The following is a 25,181-nucleotide window of genomic DNA, read 5'->3' as shown; positions in this document are numbered from 1 at the left end:
CTTTAGTGATCACTCAGTTAAAGAGCTGATTTCCAGCACAGCAAGATTGCTGTTCCCTTTCAATCTGCAAGTTGCAATAATGGTGAAAGAATGGCCCAGCTGTGTTTCTAACATTCTCCTGTGTGCATTGTTTCTAACTGTTGAGAAACCCACATGGGAAGTTTAATGACTTTGGGCACTGCCATTTTTGCTTAGTGAGTGCCAAGTCACCTGAATTTACATACATTTAGGAGGAAATAGAAACCACTCAGATCCCATAGTGATAAGCATGGTATAAAAACTTGAATGTAACACAGCAGAGCCCATGACACAGAGAGACAGGTTCATCCATGGAATCACATTATCTCTATATTGCACAATATACACTTGATTTCATCTTGGTAACCTTGGAAAGAGAAACAGTTTTTCTTTTGTCTTGATCACTCTGCAGCAATCATGGCCTTATATCTCTTATTACTTTGTGAAACATAAGACAGCCTGCACTAGGTTACATTCTGGACTCTACTTTATTTAATCAAGCTGAATCAGGGACCTTGTTTTTGAAGCTCGATAGAGGAATTGAGCAAGAGCTAAAACAGTACATTCGATAATTCTTCATGTAGGCTGCTCAGCTCTCTTAATTAAAATGTTTCAGCAGGTTCTCCATGGGCCACTGGCCAAAAACAATAAGCCTGTAAGAAACATCAGTTTTAAGATTCTGTTTGTTGAAGAGTGGCTGAACATGAGAGAGTCTGACTCCAATCTGGCAGAGAATAATCTCATGCTGCCTCTTCATGTTGCCATTTACACATTCTGGAAATAAAGTTCTTCTGATCACATGAGTAAAAGTTCTGCCACTTTAACTCATACTTAGGGAGTTCTGATCACTCACTGTCTGGATACTGACTCGCCACCCTTAGAAAGGTGACTCCATACTCATCTTGCTGATGACAAGACTCTAAACACAGTGTTAGGTCTCCCTGGTAGATTAAGGCAGCTCATCACTGAAGTGATGGCTTGATTGTCTGACCTCTATTAGGAGGGTGGTGTTGCTGGATTCCTGATGGTAGAGGTCTTGTGTCTTTGAGGTCCATTCACAATCTTTCTTTTTGTATTGAACTATTTGCCTCACCATCTCTGTTCATTTTTTGTCAAGTTTTCACTGTAATCATGCACATTGGCATCTGAATCCTACTCGTTAAATAACCTCTTATCCTGAAATACGATCAGATCCCTCTGCTTTATGTGCACAAGTCTTTGCACCGCAGATTTCAAGTAAAGGCTTTGGCACATACAAAGTTACATGCTCACATCATTACTTCAGCTAAGACAAATGGGCTCCCCAGGTTCCCTGAACTCTCAGATACCGGAATGACTTCCATGTCCTCCATTACATTTGGATTAAAGCTGTATGGTTAAAGCTCAGGATGGAGAGTCCAGAGATTTGGATTCTATTCCTGACTTCCCCACAGACATCCTGTGTGTCTTTGGGAAAGTCACATAAACTGCTCTGTTGTTCCATCTGTAAAATGGGGATAAAACCTACCCAGCACGGTGGGGGAGGGCATAAAGATTCATTCATTAATGTTGCAAAACTCTTGGAAATAATGGAAAGTGCTGTAGTTATCAAAGTTGTTGATATTATTTATTAAAATTCACAGGTACTCCCAGCTCCACAATTTTGTGTGGAGTCATTGGATGATAACATAGCATGTATCTATCTTTATAAGCTTATGGGAATAATTCTTTTCTAGTAGTTATATTTTCATGTCTGCCTCTCTAATTTTGTTTTTGCTTCACAGCAGCCATTACCCTTTTAAATGTTCATTTTCCCCCATTTTCTTTTCTTCGCTACATTTCAAAATCAGAATACATTCATGCTGTAGACCCCACTGCTTCAAGACACTGGTTATGTTGATACTGACTCAGGGGGTGTGAGCCAACACAGCACACTTGCAGTATTCCTAAAGAACAGACAGCTTTGCATTTGCCTCATGTTTAGAGTTTTGTTCTGTTTTTTTCCTCTTCTGTAGAAGCTAGCTCCTCTTCAATATTGTCTCTTCGTCATCGGTTGCCCAGACAACACTCTCCAAGCACATTGAAATTCTGCTGTCAGTCACCATAATTATGCCTGCCACGAGGCCACTGCTGGTGCGATACCTGATTGCACATCTTCTGCATATTTTCTCTGCAATTTATCTACATCAAACAGCTTTCCTGGGTTGTAGTATCACCAGAATTTTCAGCAGTAGCCTAATGGCCCTGCATAAATGTAACTTTCCTTCCTCCCTGGAACACAAAATGAATTATTATGCAAAGGTTTAAGGGTGATGGTGTGACCTAGTGGATAGCTGTTGGACTGGGATTCAGATGACCTGGGTTCTAGTCCTGGTTGGCCTGCTGGGTGACCTGGGACAAATTGCTTCAATTTCCTATGCCTCTGTTTTCCTGTCTGTAAAATGGGAATAATGGTGGTGACCTTTGTAAAGTGCTTTGAGATCCACTGATGAAAGGAGCTATACAAGAGACGGGGGTATTGTTATTACATAGCCAGATTTAGATCTTTAAGGCCTGGTTCTGATCTATCTTACACCAGTGTACATCGGAAGCCACAATACTTAAGTCAGTGATAAAAGATTAACAGTTTTAGGGGTCAATTCTGCTACACCTGTTGCACTGAGCTGTAAAACTGTTAGCCTTTTAACATGCTGAAAATGGATCATTTATTCAGACTCTTTGCTTCCCGTCTTTCTGTCCGTTTCTGATACGTGATAGTACTGTTCCAATTAGCTTCTTATGCTGCACGCTCTGCCATGGTGCCTGAGTACCATGACTAGTAAAGATTTTAGTAGACTGGAGGGGCGAGGTTTTCCTCAACCGAAGCCCTGCCGGTGTAGTCCCTATCGTATCATGATAATCTAGGTGTTGAATGACAGTCTTTTTCCGCTATTGTTTCAGCTAGGTCATCTGGTGCTGCAGTAAAGCCTCAGTGGCTGGTAACTCCCAAGATCATCCCTCGTGCCTTTTTTAAGATAGGTACAATGCCCAGTGCTTCGTTATTGTAGCTGGTTTTAAGGAGAAATCGCGCACTTTTGTTAGTTCAGCCGCTTCATTTTTAAACCCCTTGGGAACATGTGGCTGAATACCTCCGGGCAAAAGGCAGGTCTGTGAGGTTATTAATATCCATTATTATTTAGCATTTATATTGCGGTAGCGCCCAGAAGCCAATCCAATAGGGACCCCATTGTGTGAGGCACTGTATAAACACCGTGGCCTTGTCTTCACTAGCGAAACAAAGGTGGGCTCTTAGCTCGAGGTAAATGATGACAAGGTAGTTTGTTGTTTTAACACAAGTTAGCAGGCCGAGGGTCGTCCTTCCGCGCCCGCCCCCCGGAAGTCTTTAGCTGACCTTTAACTAGTAAATGATAGTTCCTTCCCCAAACAGCTTCCAGTCTAGAAAGTGATGAATGCACTCAAGTTCTAGCCAAGCTGGTGGGAGAAGGACTCTGCACTTTACAGGATCAAGCCCTCTAGTAGCTGGGACAAAAGTGAAGCTTCATATAGGGCTGTTCTACTTCCATCGGCATAGCTACATCTCTCAGGGGTGTGAACCCCCCTTCCCCGAGAGACATAGCTCAGCAGACCTAACCCCCAATGTAGACAGCGCTAGGTCAACGAAAGAATTCTTCCATTGACCTAGCTACCACCTCTTGGGGAAGTGGGTTAACTACAGTGACAGGAGAACCCCTCCCAGCGCTGCAGTGAATGTCTACACTCAAGCACTACCACTGTGCAACCTCTCCGCTGCAGCTGTGCCGCTGTAGCATTTTAAGTGTAGACTTAGGGCACGTCTTCACGAGCAACGTTAAAGCGTTGCTGCAGCAGTGCTTTAAACGGGGCTGTGTAGTCGCAGCGCCAGAGCTGGGAGAGAGCTCTCCCAGCACTGTCAAAAAACCACCTCCATGAGGGGAGTCGCTCCCAGCGCTGGTGCATTGTCTACACTGCCACGTTACAGCGCTGAGACTGTCAGTGCTCAGGGGGGTGTTTTTCACTGTAAAGTGCCAGTGTAGACGAACCCATAGGCTCAGTTTTGTTCCGAAAGAGTGGTGGTAAGTGATACACTGAACTGCTGTCTACCTGGTTCAGTCACTTGCTAAGCAAACAAAATGTGTAAGTAGAGTTAAACGTCTTGATACATATCACTGTTTTCTTTCTAAAAAGTAAATGATTACTTATCAAGTTAGAATGCCTCGGAAATGGTCTGTGAGGGTCTAATGGCTAAAACCAGTAGTACCTTAGCACATTAACTAGGCTTTTAAGTCCCTGCGCTACAGATTAAATCAATATGAATAGTTCAGAAAAGGTCTTATTCTTTCAGGAGGGTTGTCAGAGATACTGGTTCTGCAGTAAAAAGGTGACTCTTAGGACAATTTAACCCGATTAAACTCAATTAGGGTGTTTTCCCAAGAGATAATTTTACATTTTTACTTATTTAAGAAGGCTTCTCACATTTCAGTCTGACAATTACATTCTTCTGTCCCAGGCAAGCTACTGCCTTGTTGTCGGGGAGTGAATTTAGGGCTCAATCCTGCAGCCTGCTGAGCAGTCTGTCCTCGATCCAGCCAAGTGCCCAGGCACATGCTTCATTTTCAACACGTAAATAGTCCCACTGACATTCCTCCCACCCGGCGAGGACAGGTTTAGAGGTCTTCAATGCTAGTGGCTAAGTCGTGTTTCAAGCGGGGTTAGCGAACGTGATTTTAAAAAACACCTTTTTCTCCTAGTTTAGACAAGGAGTAAAATTTTCAAAAGTACCTAAGGGCATGTCTACACTACAATCTTAAATCGACCTATGTTACATTGATGTACAGCCACCACAGTAATTACTGCGGGGGGAGATGTGCACACTACCCTCCTTTTGTCGGTGGTGCATGTCCTCACCAGGAGCACTTTCACTGACTGAAGAGGGGCAGTGTGGGGGGGCTGAGAGCCAGGGCTCTCAGCTCTGCACAGCTCCCCACCTGGAGCCCAGCTGACCCCCGAGCTTCTCACCTCCCCATTCCCAGCTGGGAGCTGGAGGGCAGCCACCCAGGGCTTCTCGCCTCTGGCAGGAAGATCCACACCCAGAGGCTGGTCAGCTGCCAAGTTCCTGGCAGGAAGAAGGGAGCCGAGAGCCGAGGAGGGCAGCTGGGCTCCCATCTGGGAGCCTCGGTGCATCCAGGCTCTCAGTGGGGGAGCATGGAGCCAGGACTCTTGGGGGGGTGCATCAAGGAGCCCAGGTGGCAACCTAAGCTGGGAGCCTGGATGGCAGCCCGGCTTGGAGCAGAAACCTGGCACCAGCCTGGCTGGGGAGCCAGGAGCCCACTTTCTTGTCAGCTGAACCAGGAAATTGACAAGACAGCCAACAACTGATGTAAGGAACGCAGTGTCTACACAGACACTGCGTCGCCCTAACTACACTGACATAAGCCCTACACCTCTCGTGGAGGTGGAATTATTATGTTGATGTAGTAGGGCACTGACATCGGTGGGAGCCAGGCTGTAGTGTAGACACTGACATAGTTAGGTCAACATAAGCTGCCTTACGCTGACCTATCTCTGTAGTGTAGACCAAGCCTAAGTTACTTAGGAACCTAAGGGAAAGATGTTTAAAAGTAACTAGAAATTTTAGGCATCTTCATTTTTGGCTTGAGACAACTTAACAGGGCCTGATTTTTGAGAAGATGGGTGCTCAGTACTTTCTGAAAATCAGGCCTCTTTAAGGCATCTCAAGTTGGGCACCCAACAGTAGGGGCATCCAAAATCACTAATCCCCTTTGAAAATCTTAGCCAAACCAAAGTCTTGTTTCCAAAAGTGACTTAGGAGTCCAAGTCCTATTGACTTTCGATGATATTTAGGCTCCTACATGCCTAAGTCACTTTTGAAAACCGGACTTAGGTGCTTTTGAACATTTTATTCAAGACCTTAAAGACTATCCCAGGCAAAAACAACAAGGAGTCAGACCTTAAAGACTAACAGATTTATTTGGGCATAAGCTTTCGTGGGTAAAAAACCCACTTCTTCAGATGCATGGAGTGTTATCCCAGGCAATACTTCTCAATTATGCCTCATTACAGAGCCATGGACCACACAGATCTGGTGTTATCCCTGTTTAGATCTGTAAATTAGGCACATCAGGAATGCTGAATCATGGAAATATAGTTCCATGGGACTCTCTCTAATGTATTAATCCCACCTAAATGTAACCTTACTGCTTTAGGGCCCAGTCCAGCTCCTACTGAAGTCCATGGAAAATTTCCTTCAGTGGGAGTTGGAGTGGACTCTTTGTGTCTGTTTTTCCCCCCTTCATTTTGGGTCTTTGTTTTTCATTCCTGAAAGGCCATTTCACCACATTTCTGATTTGCCAGAAATCCAGCAGAGATCTCAGCTCATGTCAAAGCTGTAATTTTATTATAGCTTTGGATAGGACACCAGGCCAAGGCACGAAAGTAATTAACAGATTTTCGTGTTTGCTTTTGAGTTACTTGGTATCACTTTGAGCCAAATGGTGGAAAATACCAGTAAGTCTTTTGGAATATCTTTATTAGCAAGTAACAACACAAGGAGTTGTTTAGGCAGTAACATGAGTAATAAAGTAAAAATAAAGCATGAGTACTGCATTTGTCAGACCTTCCTCAGAGACTGTAGCCAATTGCAGCACAATCTTCCGGCACCCCCATTGCATTAACGTACAGAAAATAGGGATTGTTTGTATGTTGTCATGGCTGAAGCTGTGTAAATTCCAGCTTGGCCACTTAAAGCTTTCTTTGTAACAACAGATAGGAAAGAACCATCCCTTAAATATGTGTTCTACCTCTCCCTGTGTACCACAGGAAATATTTCCTCTCCCCGCTTGGAGTTCACACTTTTCCTGTACTGTAGACTGCAATCATTCTTTACAAATACTGTTCTGCTCGGTAAGGAGCTGCACCCAGCTCAAGCAGGTGACCTGGATGCTCGGGGGGATCTATGGGCAGGTGGACGAAGGAGGCATCCTCCTCACGAGCCTATGGAGCTGCTGCAGAGCTGCTCTGTGAATCCTGCTTTGCTGTTGTGGCTGAAGCAGTCTTCAGTACCCCTACTACAAAGGAGGATTCATGGAGTGAGATGTTCTCCAGCCCTGACTCTCCCTAGGCCAATCAATGCCCTGCCCTCCCCAACCCTCCGTGGCACCTCTTGGAATCCACTATGACTAAGGCTAAGATTTTGTCACAAATATTTTAGGAAAAGTCACAGACAGGTCATGGGCAATAATGAAAAATTCACAGAAGCCCGTGACTTGTCCCTGACTTTTACTAAAAATATCCATGATAAAATGAGAAGCCTGGACAGTTGCGGGTGAGCTGGGAGCTCCAGGGGCCCCCTCTGCTGGGGGCTCCAAACTCTGGGGGTTCCTCCTGCCACCAGGGAGGCCGGGAGCTCCAGGGATCCCTCTTGCTGCCCACAGCAGCGGGGAGCTCTGGAGATCCCTGCTGCCGCCCTCAGTGTTGGGGAGATACGGGAATCCCTCCTGCTGCGCGCAGCAGTGGGCAGTGTTGGGGGTCCCCCCTGCCTCCTGCAGTGGTGGGAGCTGCAGAGATCACCCCACCGCCTGCAGTGGTCAGGAGCTGCAGGAGGTCTGCCGGCCGCCGGCAGCAACAGGGGACCCTGCAACTCCTAGCCGGGGCTGGCTGAAGTCACGGAGGTCTTTGGAAGTCACAGAATCCGTGACCTCTGTGACTAGCTTTAACTATGGCCCCCAGATCCCATTCTACAGTACTACTTCCTAGAAAGTCATTTCCTATTTTGTGTGTGTTCAACTGATTGTTCCTTCCTAAGTGGAGTACTTTGCTTTTGTCCTGATTGAATTTCATCCTGTTTACTTCAGATCATATCTCCAGTTTGTCCAGATCATTTTGAATTTTAATCCTATCCTGCAAAGCACCTGCAACTCCTTTCAGTTTGGTATTGTTCACAAACTTTATAAGTGTACTCTCTATGCCATTAGCTAAATCATTGATGAAGATATTGAGCAGAACTGGACCCAGAACTGTTCCCTATGGGACCCCACTCAATATGCCCTTCCATCTGACTGTGAACCACTGATAACTACTCTGTGGGAACAGTTTTCCAACCAGTTATGCACTCACCTTATAGAAGCTCCATCTAGGTTGTATTTCCCTAATTTGTTTATGAGAAGGTCATAAGTGAGACAGTATCCAAAGCCTTACTAAAGTCAAGATATACCACATCTACCGCTTCCCCCATACACAAGGCTTGTTACCTTGTCAAAGAAAGCTGTTAGGTTGGTTTGACATGATTTGTTCTTGACAAATCCGTACTGACTGTTACTTATTATTTTCTAGACATTTGCAAATTGACTGCTTAATTATTTGCTCCATTATCTTTCTGGGTACAGAAGTGTACCATAACCCCCTTTTGTTTCCCCTACTTTAGGGAAATTGGCGCTGGTGTAGCTACACTGAAGTAGCTAGCAGTTAAACTCCTAACCCTGGCATGCACCATGCTTGTGCTAGTCCAACTTACTATGCAGTGTGCCCTGATGTAGGGAACTTAGAAGTCCTGGGTTCAATTCCTTTCTTCCTGTGGTACCTGGGGTCCATAATCAACCTATAAATATTTAGATCTTTTAATTTTCCTCCCTGATTTGTTGCTCTCCTCTGGAGATCACATGTATAAAGGTGGGATTTCCTGTCAGTTTACCTGAAATCACATGTAACAAGAAAAATAGCATTATACTTTGTTCTTGTGGGATGGCAAAAACTGCCAACAGGAGATACAATTATGGGAGCAAATGAGGGCCACGTTCAGCCCTCGGGCTAGGGGGGAGCACTGGTAGTGTCCTGTCAGCACACTCTAATAACTAACTTCATGCAGCATGCTCAGCAAGCTTAAAATCTCATGTGCTAAACTCTTTTCAAGAACGTGAACTGCTACTATTCTTCAGCATTCAGTTATTGCATTTTTTGGGAACTTATTAGTGAGTTCTAACGGAGCACGACCACTCACTTTGAACGGCCGAAGCCAGCAACTTTTCTAATTCCTTTTCTAAAAATCTCTTTTCAGAACAACCCTTCCATTTTTCTTTCCAGATTATTTTAAATGAAATTGTGAAAAACACCAGATAGCCAGGGCTGGGAAGCCAAGTGTTCTGTTGATCTGAAGAACAGAAGGAGGTAGTGCTATTTTCTCTCACATGCCTTACTGCCTGCTATTTTCTCTCACATCTTGACTACCTCTCCAGAGATTGCCAACTGCAGTCTCAGTGGGCATCATTTCTAGTGGTGCTTTTGAGGCTATGTACGTTGGACTGCTTACAGATTAAATGAGACCATTTCACAGCTGTCCACCAAACCCCCTTGAGATGGCAGTAATGCAGTCACTGCTGACATTGGCTGGATTTGAAACATGATGACCCAGATGTGAAGAGCTCTGTGTGATAGAAGGTCCTATTTTTTGCCTTTAACATTTTTGATTGGTCATTGTATATAGCATTTTAATCCAAACACAGATGCTTATAAATGCTTAGTATTGTTTTATAACATCTGAAACTATATTAGGCACTTCACAAGCATATAAAGAAAGATATTTAGATTTTAAGCTCTTTGGTGCAGGTATCATCCCTTAGTTCTGTGTTTGCACACTCCCTACCACAGTGGGGCTTAGTCAATGACTGTGTGGCTCTTCGGCATTATTGCAATACCTAGGGGCACGGGTGAATTCTCTGTCACTTGCTGTCTTTAAATCAAGACTGGATATCTTTCTAAACTATATATTATTGCTGAAACAGAAGTTGTGGACTTGGTGCAGAAATTATAGGGTGAGGTTCTTTGGCCTGTGCTATGCAAAGAGGTCAAATTAGATGGCCACTTCTGGCCTTAAGAGTTGTGAATCTGTGAATACAGATAATAAGTCTCTGCCCCAAAGAGCTTAAAATATTACTGGAGACAAGAGAAATGAAGCCCTGCACCAAGAGAGCAGGGATGGGAAGAGGCAGAGAAGGATCATGAGTTCGCTTTGGTGGCTAGGCCCACATCTTGGTCGCATTTTCTTAAAATAGATGTTTTATTTTATTGCAATAGGATTATGATTAAGGCTGACTTTTTGCTTGGGGTTTTTTTGCTTGGTGGAGGTAGAAGGGGGTAGTGGAGGAGGAGCTAAGGGGAAAGAAGCATGGAGGAGGATAACAGAAAAGGTAGGAGAGAAAGGGGAAGAGAAGACAAGAAACTGGCAAGGGAATGTGTGATCTGGTAGCAAACATGGGAGACAGAGGGATGAGAGGACCACAGACAGTTAGACAGCAGGTGTAAATAAAAACAGTCCTAAAGGTATGTTTGGTGTTCTGATTACATCTCCTTGTGGCTGGTGTATAGTATGTACATTACATGGCCCCCTGCTCCAAATTCTGCTGCTGGAAGAGTGAGCAATGCTCTGGGAGCTGGAGCTTTAAGCTCTTCTCACTGCTGCTGGGGCAGCCTCGTGTCCTCAATGACTCCTGGGGAATCCAGGGAGGGGTGTGGTGATGGAAGCTGCAGTCCAGCCTGCTGCTCCCTGGTGCCAGCATACAGCCCTTGGCTTCATGGAAATTTAAGTTGAAAACCCCTAATTTCCACCCGTGTGTAAACCTTTAGAAAATAGCAGCTCCCCAGGGTCCTTGGCAGAAGTGAGTGGGGCTTTTTGCCACAGGGCGTAACTCATCACATATGTTTTAATGAATTAGACCTACAGAAAGAAAGGAGTGAATTCTTCCCCACTTGTTAATTTCACTCTCCCTACCTCCATTTTCTGTCTCAGTTTCTCCACAGCCGTTTGTCTTGTTTTACTGCATAGCACCAATGGCCTCTTTTTTTAATCACAATTCTTGTTTTCACCTCTCGGAGCAACATGAGCAACTGGTTCTCACAGCTCTCTCCGACTTGTTTCTTCAGATCACTGGACACATGAATTTCTTTCAGAATTCCATTGCCCTAAGTGTTTCTCCCCCAGCATATTGATCATTATGAGGTTTGGTCTGGTCTGGCCTGGCCTAGGGAGGAACGTTGGCCCACTGGTTTGGGCACTAGGCTGGGTCTTGGAAGACATGGGTTTCATTCCTTGCCCTGCCATGGCCTTCCTGTGTGACTTGGACTAGTTAGTTAGTGTCTCTGTTCTTAAGTTCTCTACTCATGGGGATATTGCGAGGATAAATACATTACAGACAGCGTAGAAGGGGTGTAGGGCAATGAAGGCCATATAAGAACCGTAGATAGAATATGTGTCCGCCACTGCTGTTATCACAAATCCTGTCCTCAGATGCATGTATGGAAGTCCTGTTGATATGTATCAAAAGCAGATTGGGCCACTGTTCTTGCCTTCTTTTCTTCACATGCCCCTACCTTAATTGCTGAGTTATTGCCCTTTGAAACAAAAACCTATAGCCATGCTACTTTAGCATTCAGAAAACTCTGAGTCCCTGCCCTTCTGCTTTAGAAGCCACCATCCTGCAACAGATGCAGACGAAGTATTGCAGTCATGCTCACCTAGGGCATGATCGTGTGATGTGCTTAGCATCATGTTGCAGGAGGCTCTAGTCAGATTGGGCCCCCAGTGCAGAGAGGAGCCTAAAAGGAGAAGTATGGTACTTTGCAGGCTTCTGAGAGGCGAGTGGTGCAAACTGAGGAAAGGACTATGGCCCCTGTCCTGCAAAAGGAACAACGTAGGTGGAACCTTGCACTACATGGGGTTCCACTGAAGTTCAGGATCCACCCATGCAGAGTCAATGTCAGGATCAGAGCCTGCAATGACTGTTAATGTTATTATTGACTTGAGCCAGAGCCTGCTCCCATTAAAGTCAATGGCTGCTTTGTCACTGACGTCAGTAGGAAAAGGAGCAAGTCCATTGTTCATATATTCCACTCTCATAAAAATTGAGGCATGTTCTCAGTGCACAGGATGGGGCACCAGGAACCTCTGAGTTCTAATCCTAGCTCTGAAACTGACTCGTACTAGGGCACAGGGCAAGTCCCTTAACGTCTCTGGGTCTAGTTTCCCCCTGTGTAAAATGGGGATGAGAACACTGGCCCACCTCACAGGCATGCCTGAGGGTTCAGTAGTGTTTGTGTTTGAAGATGCAAAAGCATTGTCCAGCATACGTGCTTAACACATTGTTAATCCTATATTTGAACAGAAGTGTTATCATTTGTTATTTTGTAGTGGCCAAAGTCTGGTAGGCTGTTCTTCCTCCCTCTCTAAAGTGAGCATAATATTTGCCCTACATCATAGGGCTGTGTGAAGCTTAATTCATCCTAACCTACAAGGCTCTTCATAACCTCACTTCCAGCCATCTCTCTGTTCTCATTTCTTCTAGACTCCTCCCAGTCATTACTTCTTACATCTCCCAAGTCTATTCTTGGCAGATGAGAGCAAGGAGACAGTATCGTAAATAGGGTGCAGTATGAGAGAAGGCTTGAAGCCAAGTCCCTTGTCCTCCTTAAATCCCTCCTTGCACACTCTCCTCCAAGCAACTCCTCGTCATTAATAACTTCCACTCCCTCCTCCTCCAGAAATTTTGTCCTGGGTTCCTTTGCCCTGTTTTATTTAGACTGTTTGGTCTCTGCAGCAGGAAATCTTTATCTAGGCGCTCTGTAAATGTACTGCATTGTGTACGGCAAGGGGCCAGAGTGTGATATGCTTGCCCACATTAAGTGGCCCCTTTCTTTTGGAGTAGCCCCATTGTCTTCAGTAGGATTACCTGCAGAGTAAAAGTACTACTCAACATGAATATTTGTGGCAGAACCTGGCCCTTAAACTCCTCAGTACTCGTGAGAAAACTCTGCTTTTAAACCAACACGGCAGGTCAACTTTATAAATATCATGAGCAATGATTTTTGCATTACTGTGGGCATTTTGCTTTGAAAATTCAAAAGCTTCTTTACATGAAAAAGATTAAGGCCATGGGGTTTAAAATTCAGTGTTAAGCATTTGCAAATGAAAGCTACCAGCATAGACATAATTCTCCAGGCTTTCATGTAGTAAATGTGCCTTTTTAAGGTTCAGTGATTTAAAAAAAAAAACCCAAAAGCGTTTGAATAAATGTTCAGCCTCCATCTTCCACAGGATATAGTAGCTAACAGTTTTAAATGCAAATGAAGCTCAGTTCTTTTGTGTGTGTGTGTGTCTAGCTCTAATTCCTAGCTCTTTTAGTTTCTCTCAGTTATTGTGGTCTCTTTGCTCCCTGAGACAGAAGGGCAAGTGGCTCCCTCTGACTCTGACAACCGCGATGCTTCATTAGTCAGGTTGTAGGAGGTACAGTGACAGCTGTCTAGCTCTCATCCCTGTCCTGGAAACTTAGCATATCAGCTCAGTGACACATGGCCCTCAATTTGAGTTGCTTCCTGAAATCTTCCATTTGATAGCACAATGCCACAGAGCTGCCAACTTATAAATGTACATTTGAGTAATTGTGCAACACTGTCATGTTTTTCTTCGCATTACCAAAAGTTCTTTTGACGGGAAGCTGATGATCCTGTGGCCTGATTGTCTTTTATATTTTTTTTTATGTGCTTGTTTTTGTTTTCAGTCCTCTAATCTCTATCGGAAGATGATGAGCTAACTCTGCATTCGGATTCAATTTTCTTTCAATAAATACTCTTTAAAACTTTCTGGTTTGGCCTTCTAATATGAGGCCTGAGTCTGGGAGGTAGGGAACAAGTTAAGGTAGTCTCAGCTCCCAAAATAAATAATGGGCATTACACAGAATTGGGCTGGGGATGTTGTGAAGGCCAAAACTATAATAGGGTTAAAAAAAGAACTAGATATGTTCATGGAGGATAGGTCCATCAATGGCTATTAGCAAAGATAGTCAGGGAGGCAACCCCATGCTCTGAATGTTTGCCAGAAGCAGGGAGTGGATGACAGGAAATGGATCACTTGATGATTACCTGTCCTATTCATTCCCTCTGGGGCACCTGGCATTGGCCACTGTCGGAAGACAGGATACTGGGCTAGATGGACTTTTGGTCTGACCCAGTATGGCCGTTCTTATGTTGGCCAAGGGATTCTGTGGATGACCATGGAGTCCTGCATGTTGGCAACAAGCACAGTTTTGGTCTTTTTACATTTAGCTATATGACTTTTTTTTTTCCAGCTCCTGAAGTGCTGGCCCAGAAACCCTACAGCAAAGCGGTGGATTGTTGGTCTATTGGGGTAATCGCATACATTTTGTAAGTATCTGTTAGTTTTATAACTATAGGATCTGTAACACATACTCACCTGTGTATATTTTTCCTCTTATCAAGGGAAGCTCGTCCCTATTGTCTGAGTCCACAGTAGTTGGAAAGGATATGGGAATCAAGATGGAAAGAGTCTGGGAACCCCTGGGCACAGGGACATGGTGATGCAGTGGTCATTCCTGCTGACTAGGTAGCTGTGCCTATAACAGTGCTGGGGATCAATGGGCACCAGCTGAAACCTGCTGTGTGTGTATGAATGTGTGAGGTCAACCGCTAGTGGTTGGCCTACAGGGAAGAGAAGGGACCTGCTGCTTGTGTTATCTATGGGAGATTCCCTTCAGCTCAAGTGAGGAACGCTGAATTATAAATGTCAGCATTCTGGGCCCAGCTCCCTGTGGGTGTATGTGGGTTAGATAGTAATTGTGTATGTTGTCTGCAGCCTTAGATTCCTTTCATCAATTGGCATTTGTACCATGTGTGGTTCCTTGAAACATGGTTAGGCTGCTGCAATAGGCTGGCTCAGATAGGCCGAACAGGGCACAGCTAACACGACAAACTTGTTCTCTTTGTACACTGAAGCAGGGAACAACCCTGTTGCTACTAAGTATAACAGAAGCCAAGTTAGACCTGTTGATGCGTATATTTCCAGTGGTGGTATTTTTCCATTTTATATAAATGTCACAGTCAAACAAGTCTGCAGCAAAAAGTGACTAAGTGCCACAGCATCAAATTGTTCCTACTTGGTTCCTTTTCCCTTTGTGTAAACATTTGATGGCTTGTCAGCTTGCGTAACTTTTGTGTAATGCAGCACAGCTATTTTCGTCTGCACACCATATAGTTGCTGCATTATCCATTGCTGCACAGTGCATATTGTTTGTCTGTCAACTGCATTTTCTTTTAGTCCCGAGTATAAATTTTATGACCTGTTTTCCCCAGTGCCACCCAAATGGTGGTTTACTTCTTCTTTTTAAAGTATATTGCACGGTTTTTCTTGAACAACAACAACACAATCTTGAATAATGTCAGTTTTCCGACGCTTTTGCTGTTCTGCTTGAGTGTCTGCAGTGTTCTCCTCTGAAAACATTGCTGACTAGTGGATTTTCCTCAGAGCAAGTTTTAACAACAGAAGGAGGCAATAGAATTTTGCAGAGAGAATTAAAGCTATTGGCACTGCTAAATCCTTAGAGCCAAATCCTGCCTTTTGCAGTCTCAGGAGCACTGAAGGAGCAGAGCTCTTCTGGGCAGGATGGACATATATTAAATAGGGCTGTCAAGCGATTAAAAAAATTAATTGTGATTAATCGCACTGTTAAAAATAATAGAATACCATTTATTTAAATATTTTGGATGTTTTCCACATTTTCTAATATATTGATCTCAATTACAACACAGAATACAAAGTGTACAGTACTCACTTTATATTTATTTTTATTACAAATATTTGCAGTGTAAAAAACAAAAGAAATAGTATTTTTCAATTCACTGCATACAAGGACCGTAGTGCACTTTCTTTATCATGGAAGTTGAACTTACAAATGTAGAATTATGTACAAAAAAACCCCCTGCATTCCAAATAAAACAATGTAAAATTTTAGAGCCTGTAAGTCCACTCAGTCCTACTTTTTGTCAGCCAATTGCCAAGACAAACAAGTTTGTTTACATTTGCAGGACATAATGCTGCCTGCTTCTTGTTTACAGTGTCACCTGAAAGTGAGAACAGGCATTCGCATGGCACTATTATAGCCGGCATTGCAAGGTATTTACATGCCAGATGCACTAAAGATTCATATGTCCCTTCATGCTTCAACCACCATTCCAGAGGACGTATGTCCATGCTGATGATTAGGGCCCTACCAAATTCATGGTCCATTTTGGTCAATTTCATGGTCATAGGTTTTTAAAAAATAGTAAATTTCATGATTTCAGCTATTTAAATTTGAAATCTCACAGTGTTGTAATTGTAGGGGTCCTGACACAAAAGGAGTTGTGCGGAGGTTGCAAGATTAATTTTTTTAATCACGGTTAATTTTTTTGAGTTAATCGCGTGAGTTAACTGCGATTAATCGACAGCCCTAATATTAAATAATTCAGAGATCACTGGGGATGCCATTACTCATTAATATTCCTTTAAAAAAGAGTGGTGTTTACTGCCCTCAAGCCCTGCCACGTAACAGCTGCAAATATGGGGCTGCAGGGCCCAAGGCACATTGCTGAGTGAAGCACTCCTCCTCATGTGTTTTCCTGAAGCTTTGAGTCTTAGGTTAGTAATAGAGGGACAGTCTAGCAAGGTTTTTCTGTCCATTTTTAAGTCAAGTCCTCAGTCCTGCCTATGCTAAGCATAGTACTTCAGCCTGGCTCAGAGGCTAGATGGTAGAGAACAGCAGGCCAGAGGCTTGGCCACTATTAGCATCTCTTTCCCAGTTACAGTTCAGTGTAGAGTTTTTACCACAGAAATACTTATGTGTTGTTACGGCTACACACAAGCAGGCCTGGCTAGTGCTGTCTAGTTATGCAGAGATAAAATTAATCCATGTTCTATCCATGTCCTCAGCTCCATTCAGCCATGGCACATGCAATCAAATGCTTTTTGCTGCTGATGTTTCACTAGTTGCTTTTACGCTCCCGAATACCCCTGTTTTATTATTAGTTGTGTCGGAAGGCAGGAGCTGTGCTCGTGAAGATGATCAACAGTGAACCCCCCTGCAGCACTTGGTTAAGAAATACATCCTCCCAGTGATCTGTGTGTAACTATCAGATGGAAGGTTTCAGTCCCGCCCCTTGACACGTGGCTCAAGCAGTGTTACCAATATACACTCTTTTCACACCAGTGAAACTATGTGTTTTGCTGGCATCAGTGCAACAGTATCTCCTACTTGTTTTCAAAATCAATGTGTGCTTGTGTTTTTCAAAAAAGATACACATACTGCTCTGAAGACTTAAAATTCCACTACCCTATCGGGAATTTCCTGCCCAGCAGGGTGAAATCCATTGAATAACAACGAGGTCCTATAAGAAGAGGTGGAATTTTAAGGCTTCTGGATTATATATCTAATAGGAATCTAATTTTTACTATATACATTAAAAAGTATAATAATAACAATGATTTGCCATACCAGCTATGACATAATGTGTTTGCCACACCATTACTCAGACATCCCATCTCCAGTAATACCCAATACCTGATGCTTTGAAAGAAAGTGGAAGCCCCTGAGATGGACTTAGCCAATGGTACATGTTCGGTGAAAAAGAGAATGGGATTCCCTCCCAGTCTTCATAGTAAATAGCCCTGCAGGCTTTTTGATACCACATTGATGGGAACAGTATTAATGCCTGGATGAAGAGAAAGTGACCAGTTTAGGATCTTCAGCTAAGATGATAATTGGCCTGAGATGAGTGACTACATCTGACTTTATACTTGCATTATTCGCTCACACTTCCAGAATAACTCTCTCAACCAGGCAGAGAATGCTACTGTATCTAGACTGGCTAAAAAGTTCCAGTGGGTGAAGGTGAAGCCAATACCTGCTTAACAAACCAGGCTGTTAGTTCCAATCATTGTGTGTGTTGAGGGGGGTGAGATTCAAAGTAATTTCTGGGCAGAACAGAAAACATTTGCCAGAGCTTACTTCCTCTTAGCATGTCACCGTCGTTGGATTTAAAAAGATGGCAGTTTAGGGGAACCCAATTCAGAAGCAGGGCATAAATGAAAAATGTTATAAAATATTGTTACTGTTAGTGATTTAACTACATCCAAACAGAAACACACACTCTCCCAGGATAGTCTTGAGCTTATGATATTGAGAAAACAAGCTATTTCTTATGCATTGCTATTTTTGATGAATATTTGGCTATATAATAAATCATAAGCACACAGAAAAACATAAACCTGATATGTGAAGATGTCTTAGGAAATACTACCCTTCTTTCAGTGCCAGCCTCTAATGCTTTTTTATAAATCACAGCCAGATTTCAGTATCTGCCGCAATGGAGTTTTTTTAATCAAAAACTCGTTTTATATAAAAAGTCATTACTCACAAGAACTAATTTTAGCAGCTTGCAACTTCCTGTTATTCCAGTTGTAACATTTTCCAGTTTGAAATAGCTTCATTGTTGGGCTCCGTTTCCCACTGGTGACAAGGCAGTTTTGGTATGTGTTCAGTTTAATAGAAAAAAGAGTGAGAGACTTTATCAAATTCCTATCCCATGGGTTTGGACCCACACGGACAAGCTCATGAATGCCAGGTGGCTAAAATTCTGGTCTCTCAGATTCCTGTACATGGCGAATTTTAAGTTAATGGAAGCAAAAAATAGAAAATTGCATTATAAAGTTGAAAAGAATCATGGGCTGCAGCATGTTCTGCTTGAGCCTCTGATTATTTATATTTAACAAATTATTGATAGAGTAACATTGTTACTGTTTTACTATTATTATTTGTTAAGCAACAGTGATCTGTAGAAGGCAGTCCCCTTCCCAAAAACCGTGCCATCCCTGTTGTTGGGTTGTTTTTTACTTTGATGTAGATGTGCATGAAATGATACTAATAACTTACATTATATAACACTTTATCTTGAAATGTTCCCAAAGTACAGTACAAAATGTAACAACCTGATATACAGGAAATAATTCCCAGTACCACTGAGACAAAGCCCCCTACAGGGAGAATTGTGGCAGGTTTAGTAATACCAAGCGTCACTACCCAATACCTTAGGAGAGGAAATGAGCAACGACATCCATTTGACACTCCAGGGGGAATTAATGAAAGCAGAATGTGGTTACCCATATTGGAATTGGCCAGGATGCCAGAGTAAAATCCTGGGAAAATACAAGCCAAAATCAGCCCTTCAGTAGCTTCATTATTCTTGTTAATGTGCTCAGTGTTCTCCATATTGTTGTGCCCTGGAGAGCTGTACGGTTCAGAGGTGGTAGTGTCAGCCAGAACGAGTGTCTCTGCTCAAAATGAGAAAAATACATATATTCCAACAATAAGTAACACTTGGACAACTTCCCATACAGGGCATTGCTTCAAAGTCAGACCTGTCTGCCCCAGGCCTTACCTCTACCCATTACAGAGTGTAAAAGGGGAACACTCACCCCCACTGCTGCCTTGGGGACAGGCACGAGTGCAGCAGGTGGTTACCCCTTTTCGGTTATAGTCCTGTCCTTCAGCTTCTCCAAGTGCTTCGGGGCTTTCACCTTATTATGGGCACTCTGCTGGTCTGGGCCCTTGAACAGTCAGGGTCTTTCCCAGCTGGACTCTACTGAGGTAAAGGCTTCTGTTGATGCCCTGTCTTTTGGGAGTGGCTAGGGGAGGCTGGGTCCACCCTCTCCCCCGGGCTCCAATCCAGGGCCCAATGGTGAGCAGCTATGTCCTGCACGTTAGGATGCTGTGCAGCTGCCCCCTGGACCACTTCCTACCCAAATTGCCCTTCTGCTCATGGAGTAAATTACAGAATCCCAAATAAAGTCTCTGACCTTCCCAACTCTCTCCTTTGTAGGCCTGATCAGGTCTGTTTTCCCAAGTCTCAGGCCACAAGAGCTCCTGGGAAGTAATTCCCCAGAACTCAGAGCAGAGTTCTGCTCCCTTCCACTGCCTACTCTCCTCTGAGCTGTTCTACTTCCCCTTTTAAGCCCTGTCTCCAGCTTGTACAGACTTTGCAGGTGTGGCTGGGCAGGGCTGCTTGGGCCCATTGCTGCTCCTTAACCCCTTATTCTCTAGTGTGGGGTTTGTGCACCCCTCACACAGAGATTTCAACATGTGCTATTATATCAATAAAGAGTGTGCATGATTTACCCTGGTACATTCTGCATTGCAAGCTATACACTGACCATATGCATATGACGTGTAGAGCCTCTCCTGTAAGTGGAATCACAACCATTGTGCAGTGGGAACTTGTGTAGCTTGTTTTGTTTTGCTTTGCTTTGGTAAGGAAATAGGTACATTAAGCAGGCCCCTACAGCACTTTCCCTAGAACATCAGAAAACATGGTTCTCTTTTGCAAGTCCAGCTGTTTTTCTCATATTAGCATCCCATTTTATTATTTGGTTACAGGTTGGGAGTAAATTTGGAGAAGGGTGGGAATGGTAGGCACAGAGAAAACATAAGAAACAGCCAGTTGCTATTTCTGACGTGGCAAGACCCTTAAATAGTCTTTAAAGTGCTTATTCCTTTGGTGAAACTTCAAGAAAATGATGACAGCTAACAACTGATTGAAACTCCCCAAGGGTGAACTAGAATTTTCCCACTGGAGAGAGATTGTGTATTTTATTTTGACTATTCGCATAACTAAAGAAATATAGCAAAACCCTCTGAAAAGGAGGTCATTTTTTTCACACAGGATCTTCACAGGGATTTTTTGCTAAGTAAGGATCAAGTAAAAACTAGGTAAGAACCTTGGAATTTCCCCCAGAAAGTGGAATTCCACTACAACTTACTGCCATCATAAATTGCATGTGGGATGACTTCAGGACTCCGAGCAGGGTCCTTTCCCATTTTGCCTTGCAAAGCCAGTCCATGCTCTGTGTAAAATCCAAACTCATCTCCCTTCCTGGGTTCTGGCTCTATTAAAAAGATTATAGATCTGTAGATATTGCGGTCAGAGGGGACCATTATGATCATCTAGTCTGACCTCCTGCACAATGCAGGCCACAGAATCTCACCCATCCACTCCTGCAATAAACCTCTCACCTATGTCTGAGCTATTGAAGTCCTCAAATTGTGGTTTAAAGACGTCAAGGTGCAGAGAATCCTCCAGCAAGTGACCCATGCCCCATGCTACGGAGGAAGGCGAAAACCCCCCAGGGCCTCTTCCAATGTGCCCTGAAGGAAAATTCCTTCCCGACCCCAAATATGGCGATCAGCTGAACCCTGAGCATGTGGGCAAAATTCACCAGCCAGATACCCAGGAAAGAATTCTCTGAAGTAACTCAGATCACACCCCATCTAACATCCCAATAAGATGACATAAAATTCTGCTCACACCTTCTCTCCATGCTTGGCTTCTCCTGGGGTTCCTCTCTCAGGGCTGCCCTGCCCACACCCTATATCATCTTTCCCTAGAAAATTGCTGCTATCGCCGATATATCCAGGTAGAGGTACTGAACCATCTGGCTCAGTGAGTTGGCAAACCCACTTACTCCTAACAGGGTGGAGTGTTTCAGCTGAACACTACCAGCCACATACAAGCACTTCCCTATGTTCAACATTAACAGAGTTTCACTCTATGCCAGTTCACCTATTAGCAGGTTCTGTTGCATTGCCCATGGTGGGAGACCTTGGAAAAGTGTTAATGTCAGGGATAGTTAATAATAGCTAATCAGCTGGAACAAGAGCTTGTTCTTGCACTGTGATGAGAGGAACATGTAAATATCTGAATGGAGCGGGGAAATGACTCCCTTAGTTCTGGACTTGCCAGCAGAGCTGACCAGATGCAGAGAGTGGAGCACATTCCTCTAGAGGATGGTGCGCATGCCCTCCTGGAGGAGCCCTGGAAGGGACTACTCCTGCTGAGGGAGAATCTCTCCTTGAGCTCTTTCTTGGGCATATGCTTCTGTACGGCTCCCTAGCACAGGGCAGTATTTAACTGCCACCATCTGTCCCTGCAATTACCTGAAGGCGGAACGTTTTTCAGCCATAAACGTCTGTAAACCCAACTTAGCTCTTGTACCTTGGCCAAAGTAATCAGTATACTGTACACTTTACATGAGTTATTACTCTCGCTAGAGCCGCCTGACAGGACATGCACATGCCTGTTCACTGGAACAGGAAGGAGCGTGCAGACCACGAGAGCCAGGGTTTGTAATTTCCTCAGGACTTTTTTTTGTTTGTTTTTTTAAGGAGGATACTGGGAAATGCAGGAGAGTGGCCAGGAGGTATGAAGCCTCTTATATCTAGATCCCAGGATAAGAGCCCACCCAAGGAAAGAGTGATATATTTCAACCACCCTGTAGATTGGTTAAAACAAAAAGTTAAATAAATAAATAATAAATAAAATAAAAATAGTGAAAAAAATAAAATGTTGAAATTTATATAACTAATTTTATGTACCAGTTATGTACATTTTATTTAAATAAGTAGCACTACTCCCTGCAGCTCAGCAATACAATTCGGTATAACCCACAAGTAGCAAATGAGCCATTCATAAGTTTCTATTTTCCGCCCGGTCATTCTCTGCCCTTACAGGTCTTCACTCTTCATTCCCAATATTCCAATATCGTTGGGAAAACACCTTTGAGGATGTGAGCCTGAGGCTCCTCAGTTCCCAAGTCTCTTCAGCCCTTTTGAAAATGTCACTCTTAGTGCGCCAAGGTGGGTGAGGTAATATATTTTATTGGACCAACTTCTGTAGGTGAGAGGGACAACAAAAGTGGGTCCAATAAAAGATATTACCTCACCCACCTTGTCTCTCTAATATCCTGGCAAGGGTGAAAGTAAGGGGGTACGGGCCGGTATGGCTAGTAAAAGGTAGCCGCCAGGACCAGCCCATACCGCTGACTTTAAAGCGGCCACTGATGGGGGGGTGGGGGGGGGCAAAAGAAGTAGCTGCCCCGGGGCCACGATTTAAAAGGGCCCGGGGCTCTGGCCGCCTCTGCCGCTACCGCGGCTGTGCCGGCCAGAGCCCTGGGCCCTTTAAATCACTGCTGGAGCCACGGGTAGCGCGGGCCAGGGAGCACAGACGGACTGGCTGGGGGATGCTGACCCCCCCAGCCCCACCCCTTCTGCCCGAGGCCACGCCCTTTCGGGGGGGCCAAAGCGGCCCTGTACCGGCAAAATCTGCATTTTACTTTCACCCCTGTATCCTGGGACCAACACGGCTACAACTACACTGCTTACCAGTGGTGTGTAGCCTGCAAAGTGAGCAGCACTCTCCCACTCTGGCATGGAAAGGCTACAGAGTAGAGCGCACACGCGGAGAGAGGCTAGAATTCTAGTCAGTTTCCTTTCTGTGTGTAAAGTTTTAACCACTACCCTTTGCTGAAGAGCGAAACTGGGTAGGTTCCTTTGTATCAAGAGCTCTACTCCTGAAGGTAGCTGCACAAGCAAGATAACCATAATGGTATTATTCAGGATGAATAGCTTCCTCTCCGTGTGTTTATCATGGAGGCATGATCAGTCCCTGTGACTGTGGGCTCTGAACATTGATATTTGCCATAATAATGTACGTTATGTTAATATTCTTAAGCAGTCATAGAGTTAAGTAACTATGGCACTTTATCCCAGTTGTCTGAATTATTTTTATTTTATGTTTTCATTGATCAGGCATATGGCATGTTAGGTCTTGTTTAGATGCATAGATAAACGGTTGTGATCATCTGGTCTGACCTCCTGCATAACACAAGCTATGGAATTTCACTCAGTGATTCCTGCATCGAGCCCAATAACTTGTGAGTTAGAGCATGTCTTCTAGAAACACATCCAATCTTGATTTAAATGTAAGTGCTTGGCTGGTGTGAAAACATCTTATCAGCCTTTGATGAGGACACTTGCCTGCGGCAGAGTACATCTGGTTTGAAAGATAAAAGGCCAGATTTCAACTTCAGTTATAGCACAGTAAATCCAGAGTAACACTACAAATTCCCATGGAGTTACTCCAGATTTATTCTGTTGTACCTGAGATCAGTATATATCTGGCCCAGTATATAAAATATATCTATAAAGCAGACTGAATCTTCAGAGTTAACAAAATATTGATAATTTTACTCTGTGTGTTAAGTGGGTTTAAATAACCTCAAGGGCAGGAAGCTGGCTCTGTGTTATACATAACGCTAGTTTTTTATATTTTACAGATTTTTTTCACTTACTCCTGTTGTTGCTACAGAGTAATGTTTCAGCTAAATCCTTTGTTTGTTTACAATGGCTGGCTCTCTTGAATTAAATACTTTATTTAGGTTAATCATCCTGGGGGTTAAGAAAACGTTATGAAAATATTATATGAGTTCTGTATCGGACAGGTGTGTGAAAGAACAATTCACATCAGGGGCTAAAGAGAAGTGTAATCGGGGTGCTTGAATTCTCATGACTTTTTTATGAGCTGCCGCCCTGTCAAGAGTTGCTCCGTCATGGGATGGGCATGGGCTAACTTGTCGTGGTCTTTTCTTTCTCCTTAAGATATCGGCAGCTTGGGCCAGCAAGTCAGAAGCAAATTCTTTGTCTGGGAAGGGTAGAAGAATAATGCTGTGATAGTTGCAGTAGTCTCATTTGCTGCCTTTGTTTCCAAAGCGGGAAAATAATGCCTTTTTGCCAGTTGGATGGACTGACTCTGTTCTCCAGATGACATTGAACAGCGTGTGCAGCCATTAGCAACAGCTGATCTATCACTTCTTAACCGTTCTGCAGGAATTCCACAGACACCTGCCTCCTTATTTCCCTTACACTTCTTCACAACGCTGTGGAGTTCGTCAATAGTGAATTCGCCAGGATCATTTTGTGTGTAATGGCTCAATTCATCAGCAGCCTTAATGTCAGGGTGCAAAGAAATTGGAGGTGCATTTCAAGTTCACTCCAGCATGCCATGCACTCTGCTTCTGTATTGATTAGTTGGCCAGAACTGGAGTAGACCACTCTGAGTGAATTACATTTCTCCTCAGTGAGGTCGCGTAAGTGTTTATATTAGAAGGCAATGTCGTTTCTGGCAGAAGCTGTGACAATCAGGTTCCAGACACTCCCAGGGGGTCTGAACCACAAAAAAATAAGCAATTTAATCACTGATTGTATACAATATCATTGTACTATAAAAGTGTATCTAGTAAGGTCTTTTTTGAAAGCCAGTGACACACTGGTGATTCATATAATTGTGAAATGCATGTATAACACTATATGAGGAATTATGGATACTCATTGATATTATACTTTAAAGTCTGTGGCCAAACAAAGGGAGAAACAGGTTTTCTTCCAGACAGGAGGGAAGGCAACTATCTCCCTGTCACCAATGAAATAAAGCATTGTAGAACCAAA

At 43.7% G+C, this 25,181-nt stretch overlaps 1 protein-coding gene across 2 annotated transcripts in view; it reads left to right on the top strand.

The window, feature by feature from the left end:
• Positions 1 to 25,181, top strand: part of CAMK1D (calcium/calmodulin dependent protein kinase ID) — a 367,151-nt gene that overhangs the window by 307,625 nt on the left and 34,345 nt on the right. For both annotated transcript variants that reach the window (XM_007056552.4, XM_037889306.2), the window contains exon 6: positions 14,145 to 14,220. In XM_007056552.4, the coding sequence (XP_007056614.1) occupies positions 14,145 to 14,220 (76 nt within the window). The remainder of the gene's footprint in view (positions 1 to 14,144; positions 14,221 to 25,181) is intronic.

Source organism: Chelonia mydas, chromosome 1, assembly GCF_015237465.2.
Source record: "Chelonia mydas isolate rCheMyd1 chromosome 1, rCheMyd1.pri.v2, whole genome shotgun sequence".
NCBI lineage: Eukaryota > Metazoa > Chordata > Testudines > Cheloniidae > Chelonia > Chelonia mydas.
This window is presented reverse-complemented; position numbering and strand designations above follow the sequence as displayed.